Source organism: Salvia splendens, chromosome 5, assembly GCF_004379255.2.
Source record: "Salvia splendens isolate huo1 chromosome 5, SspV2, whole genome shotgun sequence".
Classification (NCBI taxonomy): Eukaryota; Viridiplantae; Streptophyta; class Magnoliopsida; order Lamiales; family Lamiaceae; genus Salvia; species Salvia splendens.
The window spans coordinates 37,573,971-37,594,237 of record NC_056036.1 but is presented as its reverse complement, the minus strand read 5'-3'; the positions used below and the strand labels follow the sequence as shown (position 1 = coordinate 37,594,237).

Sequence of the window (20,267 nt, the reverse complement as noted above, 5' to 3'; positions counted from 1 at the left end):
TGAATAAAATTTGATAATACTGTATTTATTAACCTTAGTTTTCAAATTACCAATTTAATTAAATTCATGAGCTTGCTCAAAAGAAGAAGACAAACTACACCCTTCAGAAATTTCCCCGCCGTTGTGACTGCGCTCAGCCATGAACCACCGCGAACCGCTCAAATCTCTGCTCCCAACCGAACCATTCGAACTAGAATCAGGTCTCTCCCTCATCTCCCGAGTCAGGCTCAACCTAACAATTCACCGCGCGGACAAATCCGTAGCCCTAATTGACGAGTGGAAGCTCAAGCGCTCTTTAATCGAATATCTCAAAAGTCGCACTCAATTTCCGTTCCTGAAGAAGACATCAAAGTTTTCAAGTACAGAGACCTGAAGAAGCGGAAGCGTGAGGATCCCGTGGCGCGAGGGAGCTTGTTCGTGTTAGATTTTGAATTCCTATCGAAGAAATTGAGGTTTTGCGGCGAGGATGAAGTTGAGCGAGAGTTCACGGAGTGGAGGAAGGGGATTGTGGCGGAGATGGATGGAATGGAGTTGAATTTGGAGGGTGTGAAGTTTAAGCTGAGTGTTGAGGTGCCGAAAGCTGATGATTTTGAAGGGATGCGGAAGGAATGGGAGGAGATTGCGGCATTTGGATCGAGAGGTATGTTGATAGCTTGATCTATATGAGTTTTTCAGCATCAATGCGTGAGAAGATTTGCCCTAAATTAAGTTTATTTAGGAATGATAATTGTAATGTAAGTATGTGGATGATATAAAGTTGCAATTGAAAAATCCATGGATAATCTGCTAAATCGATATTGAGTATCTTCTTTGTCAGTTACAATGACATGCTAAATTCCCTAACTTTCACCCATATATGGTTTTGTAAAATGACCTAAAAATTCTGCTTCAAGCATACAAGTTTCAGTCATTGAGTTTTACACGGTCATCAGTTTGGTGACATTCAACTACATTATTTACTGTAGCAGCTGTTGATAACCATGCAAAAAATAGAATAACTGAATGTTTTGGAGGCAAAACTGTTAGTTCATGTGGTAAAATGAAATTTGGTGAAAGAAAGTTCATCTCTTGAGGCCCAATGACCCCAGAGTTTATTACTAACATCCAGTCACTTGTCAAAAGAAACTCTATATTGTGCTTCACCGCATGGCTGTCTTACTTACAACTGAAGATTTTGATGAATTTTGCATAATTTCATCCTAACCTTATTTATAGGAAATGGTTCTTCTGTTTCATAACTTCATACCTTTAGTATATTTGTTTTTTATGGTTGCTTCTGAGTTTTTGGATAATTCTCCAGCTTATACAGTGATGATTTTAGACCATGTTTTTACGATTAACACAAATATGAGATGTCTATTGAATTTAATGTGCTTGTAGGATATTCAAGGAGTGATAAGCAGCAGCCTGATACAATTATATTGAGAGGCGTGCCTTCTAGGTGGTTTGCTGAGCCTCGGGTTTCATCCAAACCTTCAATGCTAGTTACTCATACAATTTTTTCAGCTCTTGGAAAGATAAGGTGTGTTCTTTATTAGCTTTAAGTGCATTACTTGTCTGCGACATTGATTATCAAATTGCTTCAAAAGGATTAAGAGGATAAATGTAGTGCACTTTTTGTTCTTTATTCATAAAAATTGTATATTGAATGTTTTGTGTTCATATCTATTGCATTTTCAGATTTCACATAAAGAACATTTTGATTTCATATTTTTGCTTATTTCTATTAACTCTGTTGTTTCTCTAAAGTGAAAATGTGAATGGCTCTCGTCTACAATACTTGGATCCTAAATAACTTGCAGAACCAGTTATAATTCATTGTTGAACGTTCACAGACAGGAAAAATACTGGGATCTAGGTCCTTCATTTGGTATAAATTGTTAAAACGAAAAGGTTCAGGCAGATAATTAAAATATTAAAACCAAAATAAATGCTCAGCTCCTCAGTCAGATATCTTTTTCTATTTAAATCTGCCTAGGTATAGATAAGTCTGGACTGTGGTGCTGGCATACGATGTAGGATAATCTTCTGGGGGAGCATGATCCACATGTTTCGATGCTCGGTCATCCTCATTTCTTTCCCTTTCGAATTCATTTAAATACGTTTGAATACCCTTGTTAAAAAGGGCTACAAAAATAGAAAAAGCTTACTTGCTGTTTCTAACCTTAGTTATGAATTTCATCTCTTTCTTGACATAGCCACTTGATGAACAAAAAAATTATCTTAATCTTTAGTTACTTGAGGTGCTGGAAAAACGAATCTAAGGTGGCACCTTGCATTTTATGTGTTTGAAGTAATTTTCCTTCCAGCTCTTTGGTCAATTATGGTTCAAAACAATTTCGGGCTTTCATGTTTTCGCCTAAATATGATTTTTGTGGGGTCCCATTGCATTTCAGCATGTTTGTTGTGGTGTGTTGGGCCCGGGGGGGATAGTTCTTTTCTTACAGCTTTGCTAACTATAATCCTATTAATCCCTGTGCAGTACATCATTTTTTTGTTTTCTCATTGTTGCACCAATATATTCTTCTTTATCCATAGGAATCTTGATGTTGGTGAGGACAATGACATAGGTGAAGCTGGGGATGAAGACAGTGGGGATCTAATTTCAGGTCTCCACTGCAAGATTGTAGTTCGGTTTGAAGGTCACAAGGACTTCTGTAATGCCTTGAAGGTTTTATGTGGCCGTTCCTTAAATAAGGTAGACAACATTATGCCATTTTTCAGAGTCCTCGTCTCTTAGAGATGCTGTATATGTGTTTGGCTGGCATGGAATAAGTATTTACAAAAAAAATTGCTAATAATGCAGCAAGGATCACGCATGAGAGCTGATTATGATGTCACCTGGGACAGAGATGGATTCTTTAGAAATGGTAGAAGCCGAGCTGAACAAGGTAAAAGATGGACACCAACAGCTGGTGCTGGAAGTTATAAAAGCGAAGGTTCTGGATGGCAGTCACAAGTCTCCCGACTTAGCCCTGGGGATGCGCGCAGGAAACGATTCAGGGTAAAGACAGATTTAAATTCTGGCCAGGCAGGCTGCGAGGACATGAGAATTTTCATTTTGATGTTATTCTTCTTCTCAATATCTCTGTTTATATACTCATACTCATAACCATCTTAATTTATGTTCTTTGGAATTACAGGATTGAGGAAAAGTTTGAATGATTGGCTATGGGTTTAGGGTTTAGTGAGAGGAGATTGACTGAAGTCTTGCTTTCTTTAAGATTTGAGGTAATATCTCAGAATGTTGACAGAAAAGAACCACTGAATATTTGATTAAGTAATGCAGACATTTGAATGTATTTGCTTTTTATTCCTTCTTGTAATGTTGGAGAAGGGACGGGATCAGTGAAATTGAGGTAATATATGTCTATGTGACTTCATGTTGACTCTCACACCTCAAATTAAAATTCTATAGTTTTTTCTTTGTTTTATTTGGACTTGAGATCCAATTATTCTCAAATAAGTTATGAGCGAGTCAAATGTAGGCTTCCATTCTTGTCTTTGTCTTCTTTCCTTCTAAAGCTACTTCTACAACATATGAACATGGAAAATGATTGATCTAAGCGTAGTTTCATGTATAATGTTTTAATCGTGCATAGTTGACTTAATCACTTGATGGGGTTGTGGCTAGTTAACTCGATGGAACTAAGTAAAATAATGAAATAGAATAGTTCTTTAAAGTTATAGTACCAAAAAGAAATAGAAGAGTTTCTTGTGATTAGAGGTGCTTAATTTTCGGTTAACCGGAACTGGAACCGATTGGTTAATTGAGGAACGGTGAATCGAATAACCGGCTTTGGTTCTGGTACCGGTTCCATTTTTAAAAAAATCAATTCCGGTTCTAATCGGAACTGATCGGTTTCGAACCGGATACCAGATTAGAATTCAATTTTATTTGTTTTCTAATTTAATATACTAATAAATCTAACTTAATTGAATTAATATTGAATTGAAAATAATTTGAAACATTAAGTAATTTTCAGACTTAAACTGTGTTAAATTTGCGAACTTTATTTTATGAAGAATTTAAAATATTTAAACTGTGATGCTTTGACTTTAAAATTATTTCTCCAATCCTATTTTGATGAACTAACTTGACATTATATGTTTGTTTTTCACATCCAAAAAGAGCTTATAAAAATACAATATCATTTTATATGATTGAAATTTAACTTTATAACAAATTTGATGTAATATTTCATTTAACATACACAATTTTAACATGCTTGTGAATAATTTATTAATTGTTCTGTTTTAAATCAAAAAGTCACAATAAGATCAATTAGTATTCGAAAATCCATTGAATATTTGTTTAGCCGAAAAAGGAAAATGAAAAATTCAATTTTAAACTCATTTTTTTAAAAAAAATTGCTAAATTTTAGAACTCTTTTTTTTAAATAATTGCCAATATAAACTAGTTCGGTCTACTATTTGTTAATTTGTTTGATGATTCTTTACAAAATAGTACTACATTTGGCATCACTCTTCTTACCCATCAATTAACGACATGAATAGTATTGTATTGTTGGTTTGTATTTTTTGTGTGTTTATTTGAATTTTTAGGTATTATTTGTTATATTTCTAGTTATTGGATTATTATTTTTTTTGTATTGAAATATTTAAACTTACAAATAAATTCGGATTAAAATTACACATCGGTTCCGGTTCCGGTTCTGATTCCAGTACTGGTTCCAAGATTTATGAAAAATTAAAACCGATTAACCGATCAACTTGTTTAGTCCTATATTTATAAGATAATTAGTAATACTACGTCTTTCTTGACTGTTAGTAAGTTTTGTTTAAAAGGATTAACGATCAAATTTGTTTCAATCTGTAATGATTTAATAAACTTTATCCTAGTATTTGAATTATATCAATCTTGTCATCAATCTTTGTGATTGTATCAATTTTATTCTAGTTTCTTCAAATTACCTATCGTATTATCAGAATTTATTAATTGTATCAGTTACTAGTTTTTCCTAATATCTTCCAACTTACCAATTATCACAATGCTTTCAGCATGTATCAATTTACCAATTGTTTTCAGATAATCATTCCTAAAACAATAAAATATTACTACTAATATTTATATATACCAATTTATTTTTGAAAGAAAAATAAAATATTATCTTTTGATATGTCATGTCACGATTCCACTACTATTACAAGTTAGTGATATTACAATAGTTAAAATTAAAAATTGTTACAAGTTAAAATAATGGCTAGAATTGGTACATGCAAAAATTGAAATTGATTGATACAATTATTATATACTAGAGTTAAAAATTAATAAATTTACAAAATTGAGACAAATTTGATAAAACCACTTAAATACTAACCATTTGAACGCGATCAAGGAAAAGAAAAAGAGTACATTTATTTTGTAGTCCTATAATAAAACCTTGACAAACGTTGATGATTATATATGCAAATTCGAAATATTCGTGGGCACATGGCAAACATTGAATTATTCTCAACCTCCACTTGGTACTATATAATTGGGGTATGAATTAGAATTTGGGCATTCAAATCCAAATTCAATAGTATCAACAAAATATTTGCATCTAGAACTGAATTACATTTCCAAATCTTCTCCGTTATGCGATTTGAATTTCATAAATAAAGTAGATAATTGGAAATTCCAAACAGTCAGCCTTCAGCCATTGCATATTCATAGCGCACACACTTCGCGTGCTCACATTCAAATAATACACACACACAAAATATGCACGAACTCACACAATACACACGAGATACGCGCACTACACACGCACAAATAGCGCATACACACGCTACGGGGACACATATGGCCCCCACACAGAATACACACTGCATATGCACAAATACACACTATATGCTTGCTTGGTGTTGTTTTATCAATTAAATGCATCTTCTTTCCTGGCACATTCTCTAACTCAATCTTATAATCCTAAAAGCATTCAACAATAGAAAATAGTCTGAATCTTCTTGTACGAGAATCCCATGTTCCGTTAAAAAAGGAGATGGATCATTGGAACTAGTAATAGTTCATTTCCAACAAATCATGTATATATGCTCAGTAGAGCTCAACATACATGTTAAAATTCGTCTAAACGATTATTTTTATCCCCTCTGGTCACCACATTAGAGGAAGCTCAAAAGAACAAGGAAAATTTGTTGTAGGAGATGGCAGAATCAGAGAGATCGAGTTATCTTCACAAATAGTTTATACTGATTATAATAATAATATAATTTAATTTTTTAAGATTAAAAATTTAAAATCATAAATAGCTATCCATTTAGTTTATTTATATATTCAAAAATATTTATTGGAAACCCTAAAATTATAAATAGATATCCATTTAATTTCGATATACCGTTCATAACGGTATACCGAAGTACGGTACAATATACCAAAATTTCGATACGTTATCGGTATAGATATTATCCATACCAAAATTTCGATATATACCAAAACTTTCGATACTGTAATGATATGAAATTATTTCATATCGATATTTTCGATACGATAACGTTACAAAATTTTCAGTACAATATACCGTATCGACCCAGCCCTACTCTATACCATGAACAGTATATGATGCCCAAAATGGGGATATCCCCTTTTAATCCCAGCAGCATACCAGTTGACGTATGTCATCAAACGCACAGTGAGGAACATCATCTGTCATGATAAAAATTGGTTAGATATTAAAAAATAAAATACATGCAAGAAAATACTTCTATAAAAAAAGTTACCTGAAATAGGCCCAAGTGTAAACGCCCCTCCAAAGATGTTACTATCTCTGTCCCATAATAAGAGTCCATTTTTGTCATTTTAGTCCGTCCCACAATAAGAGTCCACTTTTATTTTTACTATAAATGGTAAGTAGGCTCCACATTCCATAAACTCATTTCACTCACATTTAATTATAAAACTAATATATAAAGTGAGATCATTACTCCACTAACTTTTTCAACTCACTTTTCATTATATTTCTTAAATTCCGTGTCGAGTCAAATGTGGACTTTTATTGTGGGACGGAGGAAATATTTTCCAAGGACATTAGGGGATAATATGCAACAAGAAAAAAAGGCAGCAGCTATGCAGTTAAGTTTTGAAATAGTAATACTAATAATGGCGATAATAATAGCAATACTAATAGACGAATATAGGTTATTGATAATAATAAAACCAAGTAAACTGTATAGGTTATTGATAAATTATAGTATAAAATATACTATAATATTGTAATTGAGTCGTTATTGAAAAATTATAAAAAAAAAAAAACTCTGTGGTTAGGCTAGAAAAATATAAAAAGTTAAAAAATATATATCAATTAAATATAAAAAGGTGATTGATTGTGTAATATTAGTATGTTTTTTAAATGGACATAATCTTAATATATACATAATGAAATCAATATTGATAAAATCTTGGTGAATGAATTGCCTCCACCAAAGAACAGATTATGTATATATCTATTAAAAAAGTTTTGAAATAATAGTAGTAATAAATAGCGATAATAATTAACGATGGTGGCTAGCCTGGCCCTATAAAAGCAAGTAATCTCTATAGACTTGCGACCTAATATATACTCTCTCCCTCTCTTAAATCTTAATCATGGACGGAGGGAAGAAGAATAAAAGTAAAATTGTAGAAGGTGTTGATGAAGTAAATGACGAAGAGGTGGACAACTTCTGCGCATTGCTTAGAAGCACCCGAGAAGCGCATAAACGCCTCGTCGCTAACGCAGATAAAAAAACGACGATCGGCTGGTTGGACTCCTGAGTTCATGCTTGAAGACTTCTGCTCGCCAAGGAGAGGAGAGTGACAAAGGGAAAGGGAAGAAAAAAGGATTGGATTTGGATCTCTATCTCTCTTTGTAGTATTATTATCCTTTTTAATTATTTCTATTTTTCTACATATTTATCTGTTAGTATTATAATTAAGATTGCATGAATAAGAGTAATATATTTTCTCTTTGAATATGAAATGTTTTGAAATGATTATTGATACGATATTTTTGTAGATGTCATTATTCTATAAATCCGTAGTGTGGAATGTTTTATTATTACACAATATTGGCATATGGGATCTCCTGCTTTTTTAAAAAAAAATTATCTCTAATAAGTACCTAGTTTAAAATGCTGGTGTTGAAGTTTCTTTTGCATTGTTCTTATCTTTCTTCTTCTTGTCTATTCTAATATCCATTCCGATGCACAATTTATCAGAATTAAAAGCAACTACATGTATGCAGTGTAGAGATAATATTATTAAAGGTAAACACGAGATATCAAACACAGAGACTAATAGTAATGTTAAGTATCGCAATAAAGTTGCATACACTATTTGGATGATCTCAAATTTTGTATTTTCAAAGCTAGTAAATCACAAAGATAAATCAGACAAGATAAGGGAATTTTGGGGACATGCTTTCATTGACTCGTCTATTTATTGGTGCTCAACTGAGAAGACGACATTACATAAACTAATACACAAAATTAATTATCTTCAACACATATATATATATACACATATCAAAAATTCAAATTACATTTCTCCTTCCAAAAATCAGGGGAACCAAATACCATACAAAGGTGGTGCAAAGAATCGCAAAGGATCTTCCATGAATCGCCACAAACACTAAAACCATCACCACGCCAAAATACAAGCTTCCAATATTCTATCTCTTACACATCATCATCATCTTCTCTCCTTTTTCTTCTCTCTCATCACATATTTCTTCTTCATCCCTACTTGTTGTTGTAGAGTTGTTGGGACCAAATTCGAGGTGGCTGTTGTTGTTGTTCTTGCCTCTCACAACGATAGGCCTCACGTTCTTGAAGCTGTCGGAGTAGACAAATCGAACAAAAGATACTTCCTCCGCCCCAATCTGATTGTATATCCTCTTCTTCTCGCCCTCAAGATGAGCTAAAAGTGTGAAATCTGTCCAAGCCGCGCTCTGCATAAGGGCTTCTCCTTGTGTTCTTGCTCCTTTTTGGAGTCGAATGTGGGCTTTCATTCTTGTCGCTGTCTTCATCCCTTACAAAGCTTCTTCTGCCACAGATGAACATGTAAAAGATTGATTTATTTTCCTTGTTTTGGGATGAGAGTATATGTTTGGATTATACATATATTGGACTAATGGATTATATCATAGAATATTAGAATGTACACGCGTATTGACACAATTAATTTTCTAGAAATTAAATAGTTTTGTGGAAGTTTCATACAACATGTTTTGGATTTGTACAGTTGACTTGTTGGGGGAGTGACCAATGGAATTAATTAGAAAATAATGACATAGAATAGTTCTCTCAAAAAGAAAACAAAATGAAATAGAATAGTTCCTTGTGATTCAAGCAAGGTTTTTGTATATAGTAAGATTTGTTTAATCCTAGATTTATATATATAGTAATACTATGTCTGTTTTGACGGATAATAAGTTTTTTTTAAAAAAGGATTAACGATCAAATCTATTTTTCTCACACGCGTTTTAGATGGTAGGCTTCAATATACAGAGTTGAAGTTTTCTTGTGCACAAATAATTTCTCAATACAGGTGAAAAACATTGAATATCGAATTAAATTATTCTGAGTGTGTCGTTCAAATGTATGAGAGAGTCCAATCTTAGGATTTATTAAAGACTTGCTAGGTGCTGGTGTATCAATTAAATGACGTTACTTGTGCTGAATTGTGTATACTATTCTTTTATTGTACTAATACTACTATAGTTTGGCAACTTGAAAAATTAACCCAACTGATATAAATAACTATGAACTCATTTTCTATTTAGAGTAAACAAAAGAGCAAAAACTAGTAAAAAAACGTTGTAACATAATACAAATCCTAATCGCAATGGAAAAGCTAGTAAAAAATTATTATAATACAAAAAGAGAGGAGCATTCCGAAAATCGAACTCGGGACGTCTCGCACACCACTAGACCAAATACCCTCTTCTGTAAGTATATATATTTTGCATAAACTGTCTTATTAATTTAAATCTCTGCTTTAATTTTGAATCTTCTGCACTAATCTTGATTTTATTGAGCAAATTATTTGATCTGCACATTATCCGACAGACTGAAGCAGGTTTAAGAGTTTACACATCCTATCTATACATACATATATGTCTGTAATATGTATGAACATAAAGATCCAACAACTTAATAAAGAATTGAATGATCATAAGCAAATCAACAACAATGGCTACACTGCACGGCAGCATAACTCTATTACAAATATGTACAATGGAGTTGTTCCTCCTATTCTATTCAACTCCTAGGAAATTATCCTAGTATTTATTGCTAACCCAAGATGGAGGTCTCAACAACCATTGCTAGGTTCCACTGTATCAAGAAGGTGGCCGTTTATAGCAATATGCTTGAGGTCTATAATGTAGTCGTCTCGTAGAAAACCAAACCCAAATGTCCCATTTCTGTACTGCCAGATCCTTCCTTCCACCTGCCTAGGATTCACAGTAGTCCCGACTAAGTCTGGAATAACCAAGTCATAGCTCGAGTTGATGTAAAGCATGTGAGAGACAACTCCATTATCTGGAGTAGGAATAATTTCCTGGCTTTCATCCGCTGGCCTAAGGTGTGCCCGGCAATTGTATATGTCATCCTCTTCAGGAGAAAGAGGAGAATCGAAGAATGTCAGACTTGGGGTCCAGAATATTGGGCCATGGTAAGTCAGAGGTCTATGAAAGTCCCCCACCTTCCTGCAAGCTATACCCCCAACATCGTCATAGCTCACTAGATAGAAATTCAAGCTCATGTCATCACAAATACCCTGCACGGTTGCACCAGACCATCAACAAACTAGGCCTTGTTATGTGTTAGATACTCCACATCATGAAAACTATATTATGTTGCCAAGACAAGGCACCATTTAAGGGTCAAATAAGAATGCTCAGTCACAACGAGCAGGTTCATAAGCACATGGTATGCGATAAGACTGGCCATTGGTGATTCAAGTCAAACTGGAGAAGTTTACATATTTCTACTATCAATAACCACCCAATAGCAGTTTCTGAGATGATAAGCATGGCCTAGTGTTGACATAACAGGATAAAAAAATAGATGAAATACACATATAATACAAGTACGCATCTTATCTAGATCGTGTAAGTTTAGAAAACAGTATGATTGCATATGATTTTGGTTTTGAATATGAAGCAAAAGGATAACTTCTAGCTCAACATATTTGTTTTAGACTTTACTTAACATCAGAATATCAGATAAACAACGGCTAGGAGCGCATAACCATTAAGGATCGTCCTTTGGCTCAACCTTCACTTTGAATCAGATAAGCTACAGAAAGATGCATACACTTGCATTTACCTCTTTCAATGGGATGCGAATCAAGCCCAACTATCAGAGATTAATTCTAATCCTACCTCTTTCAATGGCAAGTTAGCTCAAATTACATAAATCATCAAGGTCTTGAGATATCTTAAAGTTCCAACTTCCAATCCATCTTTATGAACAATAGATGAACCAATCAACCATTACTATTTCTATTCATCTAGGCTAAACCTCAATATTAAACGCCCCTTACATGTATACCACACATCATCGCTTCATCAATCACTAATTGCACTGTCTAACCCAATTCAAAGGACCAAAATGCAACCAACCATATCAAGAAACTCTCAAGGATTTAACACTAAAAACAAACTGAGCAAGAGCACTGAAACCATTTAAGCTCAACTGCCAGAGACTAATTCTAATCAAATATGCACTAGTTTTAAATGATCAAAGCACAAAAATGGAATCTTGATAGAGATGAGAATACCTTCCACAGGCCCTGCAAAGGGCGGGAAGGTTTGGGTGAGCAATTGACAATCTTGACAAAATTCTCAGGCTCCAATTTCCTCATCCTTCCCTGCCTCTGCTTCTCTTTCTCCCTCCTCCTCTGCCGCCTCGAGGATGGGCTTGTCTTATTCGCCAGATACTGATAAATCTCCTTCATCTGGTCCGGTGGCGACCCGTATACGTCACCGGACACCTCACCTCTCAAATTGGGCGAGCTCGGATCCACATTGACCTCCAAATTCTCCTCCACCACCACATGGCATTCCCCAATGAAGCTCACATTCACCTGAATCAACTCATTCTCTGAAACCCCCAATTCTGCTATGACCAAATCTTCCGCATTAACCTCCGCTCTCCCCTCCGGATCAAGGTAATTCACCACCTCCCCTCCCGGCGCAATGCTCATCCACAGAAAGGGCTTTTTTATCACTCCGTAACCCATGTTCTTCGACGGCGAAACCCTGGAACCGGTGATGTAGAACGGCCCCCACTCGAAGAACACCAGCGGCGGCGGAGGCGCGGCGGCGGGGGCGGGGGTGTCGCCGAAGCGGCGCCAGAAGCCGATCAGGGCGTCGTACTCGTCGAGGACGCGGTAGAGGTGCCTGTAGGAGATCTTACCCCCGCCCCATTTGTTGATTAGGGTTTTGGATCCCCATCGGCGGTGGCAGAGGGAGAACCAGAGGCGCTGGTCGTGGCGGTAGAGGGCTTCGAAGCGCTTACAGGTGCAGGCAAACGCCGCCAGATCAGAGGGGTGGAGGAACGAAAGCACGCAGAGCTGCACGTCGTCCGGGAAATCGCCGAACGACAATGGAATCACCGCTTCAATCATGATCGAAATTAAAACCTAAAAATCAAAATTCTTTGTTTTTCCTTTTCTTCCCTGACTGGATGCAACGATTATTGAATCTTTAAGACAAGAGATTGAAATTGTGGGACTGAATTGTAGGATTATAGTTGATTTTTGATTGGGCGAATAATGTGGAAGAAGCGAAAATGGTGGATTTTGTGAAGATGTTTTGACTTTTTTATTCTCTAATCTGCAGAAATCTGGAAACGGAAGCCTGAGCTGAAAGGGGTAGTACTGTCATTTCCTATCAAGCTGGAGATGTTCTACTGGAATATTACTAAATTCCAATTTATTCTTAGAAATAGAATTTTCGTTTTTCTTTTCTTTTAACACGCAAAATTTAATAGGAGTATATTCTTCATATTGAGTGCACGATAAATTCGAGTAAACGTGTAATGACATGGTAGTAAAAATAACCATTATTTGATCACATTTATCTATATGATAAAATCATAATAATATGTCTCACAAGTAAACAGAAAAACATATTTTTCACTCCAGTGTTTTGCATGCACATATTATATGGATTTTACACTGATGATCTTTGTCTACAAACATTTCCATTCTATCGATATTTAGCTCATTATTATCATATAAGAAATTACTCCATTAAATAGTACTCCTATACCAGTTTCAAAGGAGCACATGTTTATCCACTTTGGCAATGTCAATAGTATCATGTCACGATATCTACCTTGATAGGAGTATTAATTAGGGATGTCAATCGGGCAGGCCCGTCGGGTTTCGGGCCAACCCTACTCGGGTTGCGTGTTAATCGGATGCGGGCTAATCGGGTTGTGATTTCTTTCGGGTTATAAAAGCTCAGCCCTAACCCTAAAAGCTCGGGTTTCGGGCTAGCCCAGCGGGTTAATCGGGTTGCTACCGATAATATTAAAATGCGATCAATCCAATAAATAATGATTAAAATTACTAATATTCATACAATGTAAAACATTTAATTATGATATATTTGAGATATATGCTTAAACTCAATCATAAACATGATCAAACACTAATATTTGAGATATTTCGTAGAATTTTAATGCATGTTTTAGAAATTTAAATATATATTTTTTTTAATTTGAAGTTTTTAATTTATTTATCAATTATTATATTAATAAAAATTTAATATATAATTTGTATATTTAATATAAAATTGAAAGTTATTTTTTTTAGTTAATATTAATCAATGAAATGTCGAATTATGAGTATAAAAATAGAATAATACTATAAATTTTATCGGGTTTTCGGGCCAGCCCATCGGGTTTTCGGGTTTGGCCCTAATGGGTTGCGGGTTAATCGGGTGCGAGCTAATCGGGTTTTGATTTTATCGGGCTGGAAGTTTCCAACCTTAACCCTATAAATTTGGCAGGCTATTCGGGCCAGCCCACGGGTTACGAACTACATTGACATCCTTAGTATTAATTATTAAAACACTACTTATAATTTTTGAAAATATATCAACATGTCACGAAAATTCTCATAGACCACCACAAATCCACAATGCAAGTTCTACTACGTTATTTGATAAACCAAATCACTCGTCACCAATATCAAATTGAGACATTGACTGTCTTCGCTCGATTTGAACACCACCACCACCCTCAAAAATCTGCCTCAACGACGACTCAATCAACTCTGGTGGCCGGCAATCCTCGACCACGGTAGCTAAAACCGGCATATTTGCATCATAAAACTCCGTATACACGGGCAAAACAAGCCTCAAAGTAGCCTCCTTAATTTGATCCCTCAAATCCGCATCATACGCAATGTTGTAGCTACTAATGTGTCTCTCACACATCTCATCAAATCCACTCATAAACGCCTCCAACTTGTTCGCTTCACCGCCTCCGTCATCGCTCTCTTTCTCTAGCAACCTCACTAGACGGCCACACGCTAGCTTATGGTATAAGTAAGCCGACTCCTCGGCCTCGTTCCTGTACCTCTTCTTCATGTAAGCCTCTCCCAATAGCTTCCCTAGCTCGGTGTTTCGAGTCCTCATGTATATGTACCAATACGTGTTCATCAGGAATATCTGCGCCACCACTTTGTCATTATATCTCATTTTCTTTGACTCGATGTTCCTTTGGATCGCCTCCATCACATTGGAAATCGCATCTCTTAACAAATCTTCATCATTTTCTAAGTCAGAGAGGGTCCCACCTTTCCACAATTGTTGTGTTCTAAGCACCTTTGGACAGAGCCAGAAGTATAGGTGAAATTTTTTTTCGGGCATCAAATTTAAGAAATCGATATTTAAAGAATAAAATGGATAAAATAAAGTATGAGATAGCAATAGTGAATAAAGTTAAAGTGATGATAAAGCTTTTTTTCATAAAAGAAACAACTCACTATCTTGGGACGACTAAAAAAGGAATACGGCTCAACTACATTACGATGGAGAGAATAAGAAATAACAAAATATACTCCCTCCGTCCGCCATTAGAAGTCTCATTTCTTGGCGGCATGATTTTTAAGAAATGTTAAGAAAAGTGGGTGAAAAAAAGTTAGTGGAATAGGGGTCCCACTAATATTTATTAGTTTTAAATAAAATGTGAGTAGAATGAGTTAGTGGAAGGTGAGACTCTATTACCATTTATGTTAAAAGTGAACCGGGACTCCTATTCGCGTACGGACTAAAATGGAAAAACGGGACTCCTATTCGCGGACGGAGGGAGTATTAGATAAAACCAAAAAAGGGAAAAAAAAGGTACCTTCTCCATGGGGGAGCTGTAACTGTCGACGGCGAGGTTCTTGAGGTAGTTGACGGCGTACCTGACTAGGTTCAGCACCGACCCATCCACCGGCGGCGGCAGCCCGTCTTGGCTCCCCTCAATCTGCAGTCCCAGCTCCCAGAACACCCTCGTCGAGGCGTGGACAAGGAGCTTCTCGAGCTCTCTGAAGCGGGCGCAGATGTCTGCGCCCGCTTCACCCTCGAACACCTCTTCAAACTCCGGCTTGAGCGCTTCGAGGGAATCAAACATGTCAAGGAGCTTGAAGAGCTTCTGCGGAGCCTTGTCGCTCCTCGCGACACCCTCGCCAAATCGAAAGAAGACAGCCATGATCTTGTCCGCAATCTTGATGAAGCACTCCGGCCAGATCGCACCACCCATGAGGCCTCCGAGGACTCCGCGGCAGAGACGCTTCTCCGAGACGAGGACGGCTTTGACGGCGAGCTCTAAATGCTGCATCCATAGAGATATGGAAGTTTCTAGATCCTCCCATTGCATTTCGTCTATTTCTTCTGGCGTGTATCGTTTGAGATAGTCCGGGTTTAGTCGCATTAGAGCCTTTGCTGCTCTTCTGTATCGAACCTGATGATGAAGTGCAACTCAGTTGATAAATATCGTTATATTTTCAATATGAGTCATGAGTCTTACCTTAACAAACATATCAATGCATATATCCAAGCAATCATTGGCAGCCAATGTCTGTGAAATCTTCTCCAAAACCTCAATCTCCATCTCCGTCCCCAAACCCTCTCCGTCGCGATGCCTGATTCCGAGCAGCAAAGCTTCATACTCATCCTGCAAACTCAGCAAAGCCTCATCAAGCACCCCATCGAATCTCATGGCATCCACTTCCGCCTCGCATAGCGCCTTGAGCGTGGCCAGCGTCTCCCTCAGCCGCGCCGTGGTGTAGAGATCCGCTGCCTTGGTCCGGCTGAGAAACTCCACCACCTCCTGCAGCTTCTGGATCGCCTGCTCGCTCTCTTCCCCAATCGCGCCGATGGCTGCGTCCAGCCGGTCCACGCAGCCCACGTACTCGATCAGCTTCGCCAGCCTCTTCTTCGGGCTCTTCTCCGGCGCCAGCTCCGAGGCCATGTCGAGGAGGAGGCGCTGCAGAGACTCGGCGGCGGTGAAGCTGGAGAGGAGGGCGAGGGCGGGGGAGACGGCGCGGTTGATCCTTGTGTCGAGGGCTTTGTTGGCGATGGAGAGAGATTGCAAGGGAGCCACCGTCTTTGATGAGATGGTTAGGCTTTCTTGGATGGTTTGGAGGTTTTGGTGGATCTTGTTGTAGGTTGAGTCTATGGTGAGAGATTGGTAGAGGATGGATTTCAGATCCAAGCATGCGGTTTCGAGCTTCGTTATCGCTTCGTCGTCTTCGTTGAGGACCTCCATTGCAACTGTGTGCGCGCGAGCAGTGTTTTCCATGTTTTGTAGGAAAAGTTGGACGAAAGGGAGGTGGAGTTTGAACCCGAGACACACCCTTACTTACATATGACTCAAGGAGAAAGGATCGAGAAAAAAATAGATAGAGTATTGTTAATAGAAAATCTAACAAAAAATAATGCTAATATAGACGAGTGAAAAAATGAGACCATATTTACTGAAGGGGTACATATTATATTAGATAAGTAGGGTATGGTGTGTCGTTCTTAATTTTAATGTAAATAAAATGATAATGTGAGGGGATGAATTAATAGAATGAAAAATATTTTAGGGGATGAATTGAAATAATAAAATAAGCATTGTGTTAAGTGATGAAGGGAGTACGAAATACATGATATTAAAAAAGAGTACCATAAGCAATATTAGTGTATAGTTTTAATTTTGTATTTTAGAAACGGCTATCTTATTAATTGACTCTATATTGTTTATAGGCAAGAAGACGAAAACGACGTTTTCAACAAGCAGAGATTTTCGATGCAAACCACAAATGGCATTGTGGAATGGAATATGACAAACGATGCATTCGGAGAGTACGAATATCACCGCCGTTGAGGATTGAAAGAGTCCAAATTGGTCACGTCTTGTGTTGATTTGCAATTTTATTTTACTCTTTTGAGAGAGGATTTAGAAATTCTGTTTAACATGATCAAGATGGTATTTTCTAATAGTAGTACTTCGGTGTAAACTTCCAAAAACAATAAATTCGGTGTTAAAACAAAGTGTCAACATTTTTAATGAATACAAACTATTTAAATGTAAAGAAGATAAGACCATTAGCAGTGGGGCGCCTTAAGGGACGTCCTAAAGTCCGCCCTATGCACCGCCATGTCAGCATTTTATTCTCCTACCCTTTCACCTGCAGTGGGGCGCCCTATAAGCCGCCCTAAAGGTCGCCCTATAGGTTTCACTATTATTTTGTTAATTAATTTAAATGTTTTTAAATATGTCAATGCAAAATAATTAAAAAATACTACGATTAATTAAAAACGGCAAATCCCACATTGATTTAAAAAAAGTTCTACATGAGTTAGAAATGAAAAAAAAGTTGACTACTCTACAAAAGTCCCAACTTGCGGCGCAGCTCATAGATCATCCCCGGAGGTATTCGGCTTTGGCCGGGTCCTGACATTGCATGAGGGCGTTGTGCGTGTCCAACAACGTCCTCCGGTTGGCGGCCCTGCCAACTCTGCGTAGGCAAGTGCCGTCGGGGTCGGGGTCGGGATCGGCAATGGGGGACGTCGGGAAGACACCGGTGTGCCAGAACTCTCCTCCTCCTCGTACATCATCCGGTTGAGGTCCACCGGATATGCGTCGCTTTCGCTGCTTGTGTAAGCACCGGCTTCGGTGGTCCTCGTCCTCTTTGGCGCAGCCGATGGCAGAATCCCGCCCTGGAACTTCTGCTTGTTCTTCAAGAGCGCCCAGATGTTGAAATGCTTGAAGTCGCCGTACATTGACTAGTACGACAACAGCGCTCTATCGCGCACATCGCTCAAGCTCTGGCCGCTTCCCTGCTCCCTCGAGCACTTCTCGTACTCCGCTGAGAACAGGTTGACTTGCTTCTTCACCTGATCTCAGTGCTTGCGGAGCTGCTCCCTATGGCGCTTGTACGCGCTCGTTGGCTTCGCTTTATTGTAGCGCTCGGCGATGCGCTCCCAGTACGCAACCTGCTTTTGGTTGTTCGCGAATACCGAGTCCTCCGAAATATCCACCCAACACCTCGCCAAGACGAGGGTTTCATCCGGTTGGTAGTTCGTCCTCCCGGGCTGTACTCTTCATTCGTTTCCGGAGGTGGCACCTTGTACGCCCGGTGCCAGTTTCTCTTCTTTCTAGCGGGGGCGGCGGCGGGGTGAGTTGGAGACGGCTCCATGTCAGACAGACCGTACGAATCCGTACTGAATTCGGGATTGTACTGCGTGTTGGAGTCGAACGGTCGATATTCGTCAGGGTTTGTACCCGGCCAACGTGCACCACACCAAAACATCGGACTATTCGGACTTGGGTATTCACCGGAATCTATTTTATAGTGTAATTTGAGTGTGGAAAAGTGAATGGAAAGGTTACAAATGAAGGTGGGGTAGGGGGTATTTATATAAATAAATTTTTCGGAATTAAAAAAACAAAAAAAAAAACAAAAATGTGTTGCATCGTCCGCGTCGCCCACAGTGGGCGGACGATGCACTATCGTCTGCGGACGATGCATCGGGCATCGTCCGCGCACCCATAGTGGGCGGACGATGGCGCGCCCGAGGCATCAGGCGGCCTATCGTCTGTCCCATTGCAGATGCTCTAAGAGTATCTGCAACGGTGACATATCCACTCATTTTCTGGAATGACCTAAAATAAGTGTTTTTATCATGCATCCTTCTTTCAGAATAGATTAACGGTCTAGTATTAACATAAAATATTGTAGCAAAAAGATATAGTAGTATTTACCTTTGCATGTTTTGAATGGGATGGAAGGATACATAAATATATACTCTGTCGTGAATTATTAAAAGTTGTCTTCATCGAAATTGTACGAATGCAATATTATACTACCATCTCAAAAACCAAAATCACATTAAATTAAATAGGAGTATTAATTATAGACACGACAAACAGTGTAACACTAAAATTAAATGGACTGTTTTGGGCTTTAGGACTTCATACCACTGAAAGGATAAAAAGGAAATGGACTGTTTTGGGCTCTGGGACTTCATACCACTCAAATAAGAAATGCAGAGCCCATTGTTAAGTAATGGCTAACAATCGAATTAAATCATGATTCTATTTTTATATTTCTTGCTTATAGTAGTATTTTTTAAATCTTTTTTATATTGGTCAGTTGGTTGGTTGGGTTTTAAATTTTATTTTCGTGAGTTATTTTTAATTGAAAAATATAAAAAAATATTATCTTCGTCTACAAAAAATAGTCATGATGGTGTATAACACAAGTTTTAATGCAAAATTGTTAAATTAAGAGTCATTGAATGAAAATTGGTTGAAGTATTGTTGATGAAAAATACGGTCCACTTTATTAGAAAGTAAAACTTATTAAAAATAGATAGAGATTAATTTTGTTGGGCGGACCCAAAATGGAAAAATGTGACTATTTTTTTAGAATGGTGTAGAATATATTTTAACTATTCATTCATTCTTTCTTTTGCACATGTTTTCCGAATATTCAATTTCCCTCATTTTCGCGTTTGTTTGTGATTAATTATGGGATATTCATTTTAATAAATTTTTTCATAAATTTTTTATCCTGGCGCGCATATTAAAAAAAACAGAGACCCCTAACCATGTTGACCCAAAATCCATCGGTGATGTATTAACACACAATAAATATATCCGCCAATATTTAGCCGATGGACAATTGATTTTCAGCCAATCAAATGCTGCATTATTTTCTAGTTTTTCGGCCGATAAAACATATTTTCAAGTTTTCATGGATCAGCCAATAA

The 20,267-nt window shown here is 37.4% G+C and overlaps 2 protein-coding genes and 1 pseudogene across 2 annotated transcripts; 1 reads left to right on the top strand and 2 right to left on the bottom strand.

Annotated features, from left to right (window-relative positions):
- The first annotated feature begins 2 nt into the window (after window positions 1-2).
- Window positions 3-3,371, top strand: LOC121805760 (annotated as a pseudogene).
- Window positions 3,372-10,152: 6,781 nt separating this feature from the next.
- Window positions 10,153-12,885, bottom strand: LOC121805017 (F-box protein At3g12350-like). Its single transcript, XM_042204766.1, has 2 exons — window positions 11,786-12,885; window positions 10,153-10,780 (listed from the first exon to the last, which is right to left on the bottom strand). The coding sequence occupies exons 1-2, from the start codon at window positions 12,632-12,634 to the stop codon at window positions 10,313-10,315; spliced, it is 1,317 nt and encodes a 438-aa protein (XP_042060700.1). The 5' UTR covers window positions 12,635-12,885; the 3' UTR covers window positions 10,153-10,312.
- A 1,304-nt stretch (window positions 12,886-14,189) lies between these two features.
- LOC121804238 (exocyst complex component EXO70I-like) lies at window positions 14,190-16,773 on the bottom strand. Its single transcript, XM_042203753.1, has 3 exons — window positions 16,033-16,773; window positions 15,367-15,966; window positions 14,190-14,843 (listed from the first exon to the last, which is right to left on the bottom strand). Exons 1-3 carry the CDS (start codon window positions 16,771-16,773, stop codon window positions 14,190-14,192), a joined length of 1,995 nt encoding a protein of 664 aa, XP_042059687.1.
- Between the last annotated feature and the right edge of the window lie 3,494 nt (window positions 16,774-20,267).

Bases quoted from the DNA above. Each gene is read 5' to 3' on its own strand.
- LOC121804238 (XM_042203753.1), bottom strand. From the start codon at position 16,773: ATGGAGGTCCTCAACGAAGACGACGAAGCGATAACGAAGCTCGAAACC. The intron at 15,967-16,032 runs GTAAGACTCATG...CTTCATCATCAG, and splicing joins GCATTGATATGTTTGTTAAG to GTTCGATACAGAAGAGCAGC. The intron at 14,844-15,366 runs GTACCTTTTTTT...CTCTGTCCAAAG, and splicing joins ACAGCTCCCCCATGGAGAAG to GTGCTTAGAACACAACAATT.
- LOC121805017 (XM_042204766.1), bottom strand. From the start codon at position 12,634: ATGATTGAAGCGGTGATTCCATTGTCGTTCGGCGATTTCCCGGACGAC. The intron at 10,781-11,785 runs GTATTCTCATCT...GCAACCGTGCAG, and splicing joins CTTTGCAGGGCCTGTGGAAG to GGTATTTGTGATGACATGAG.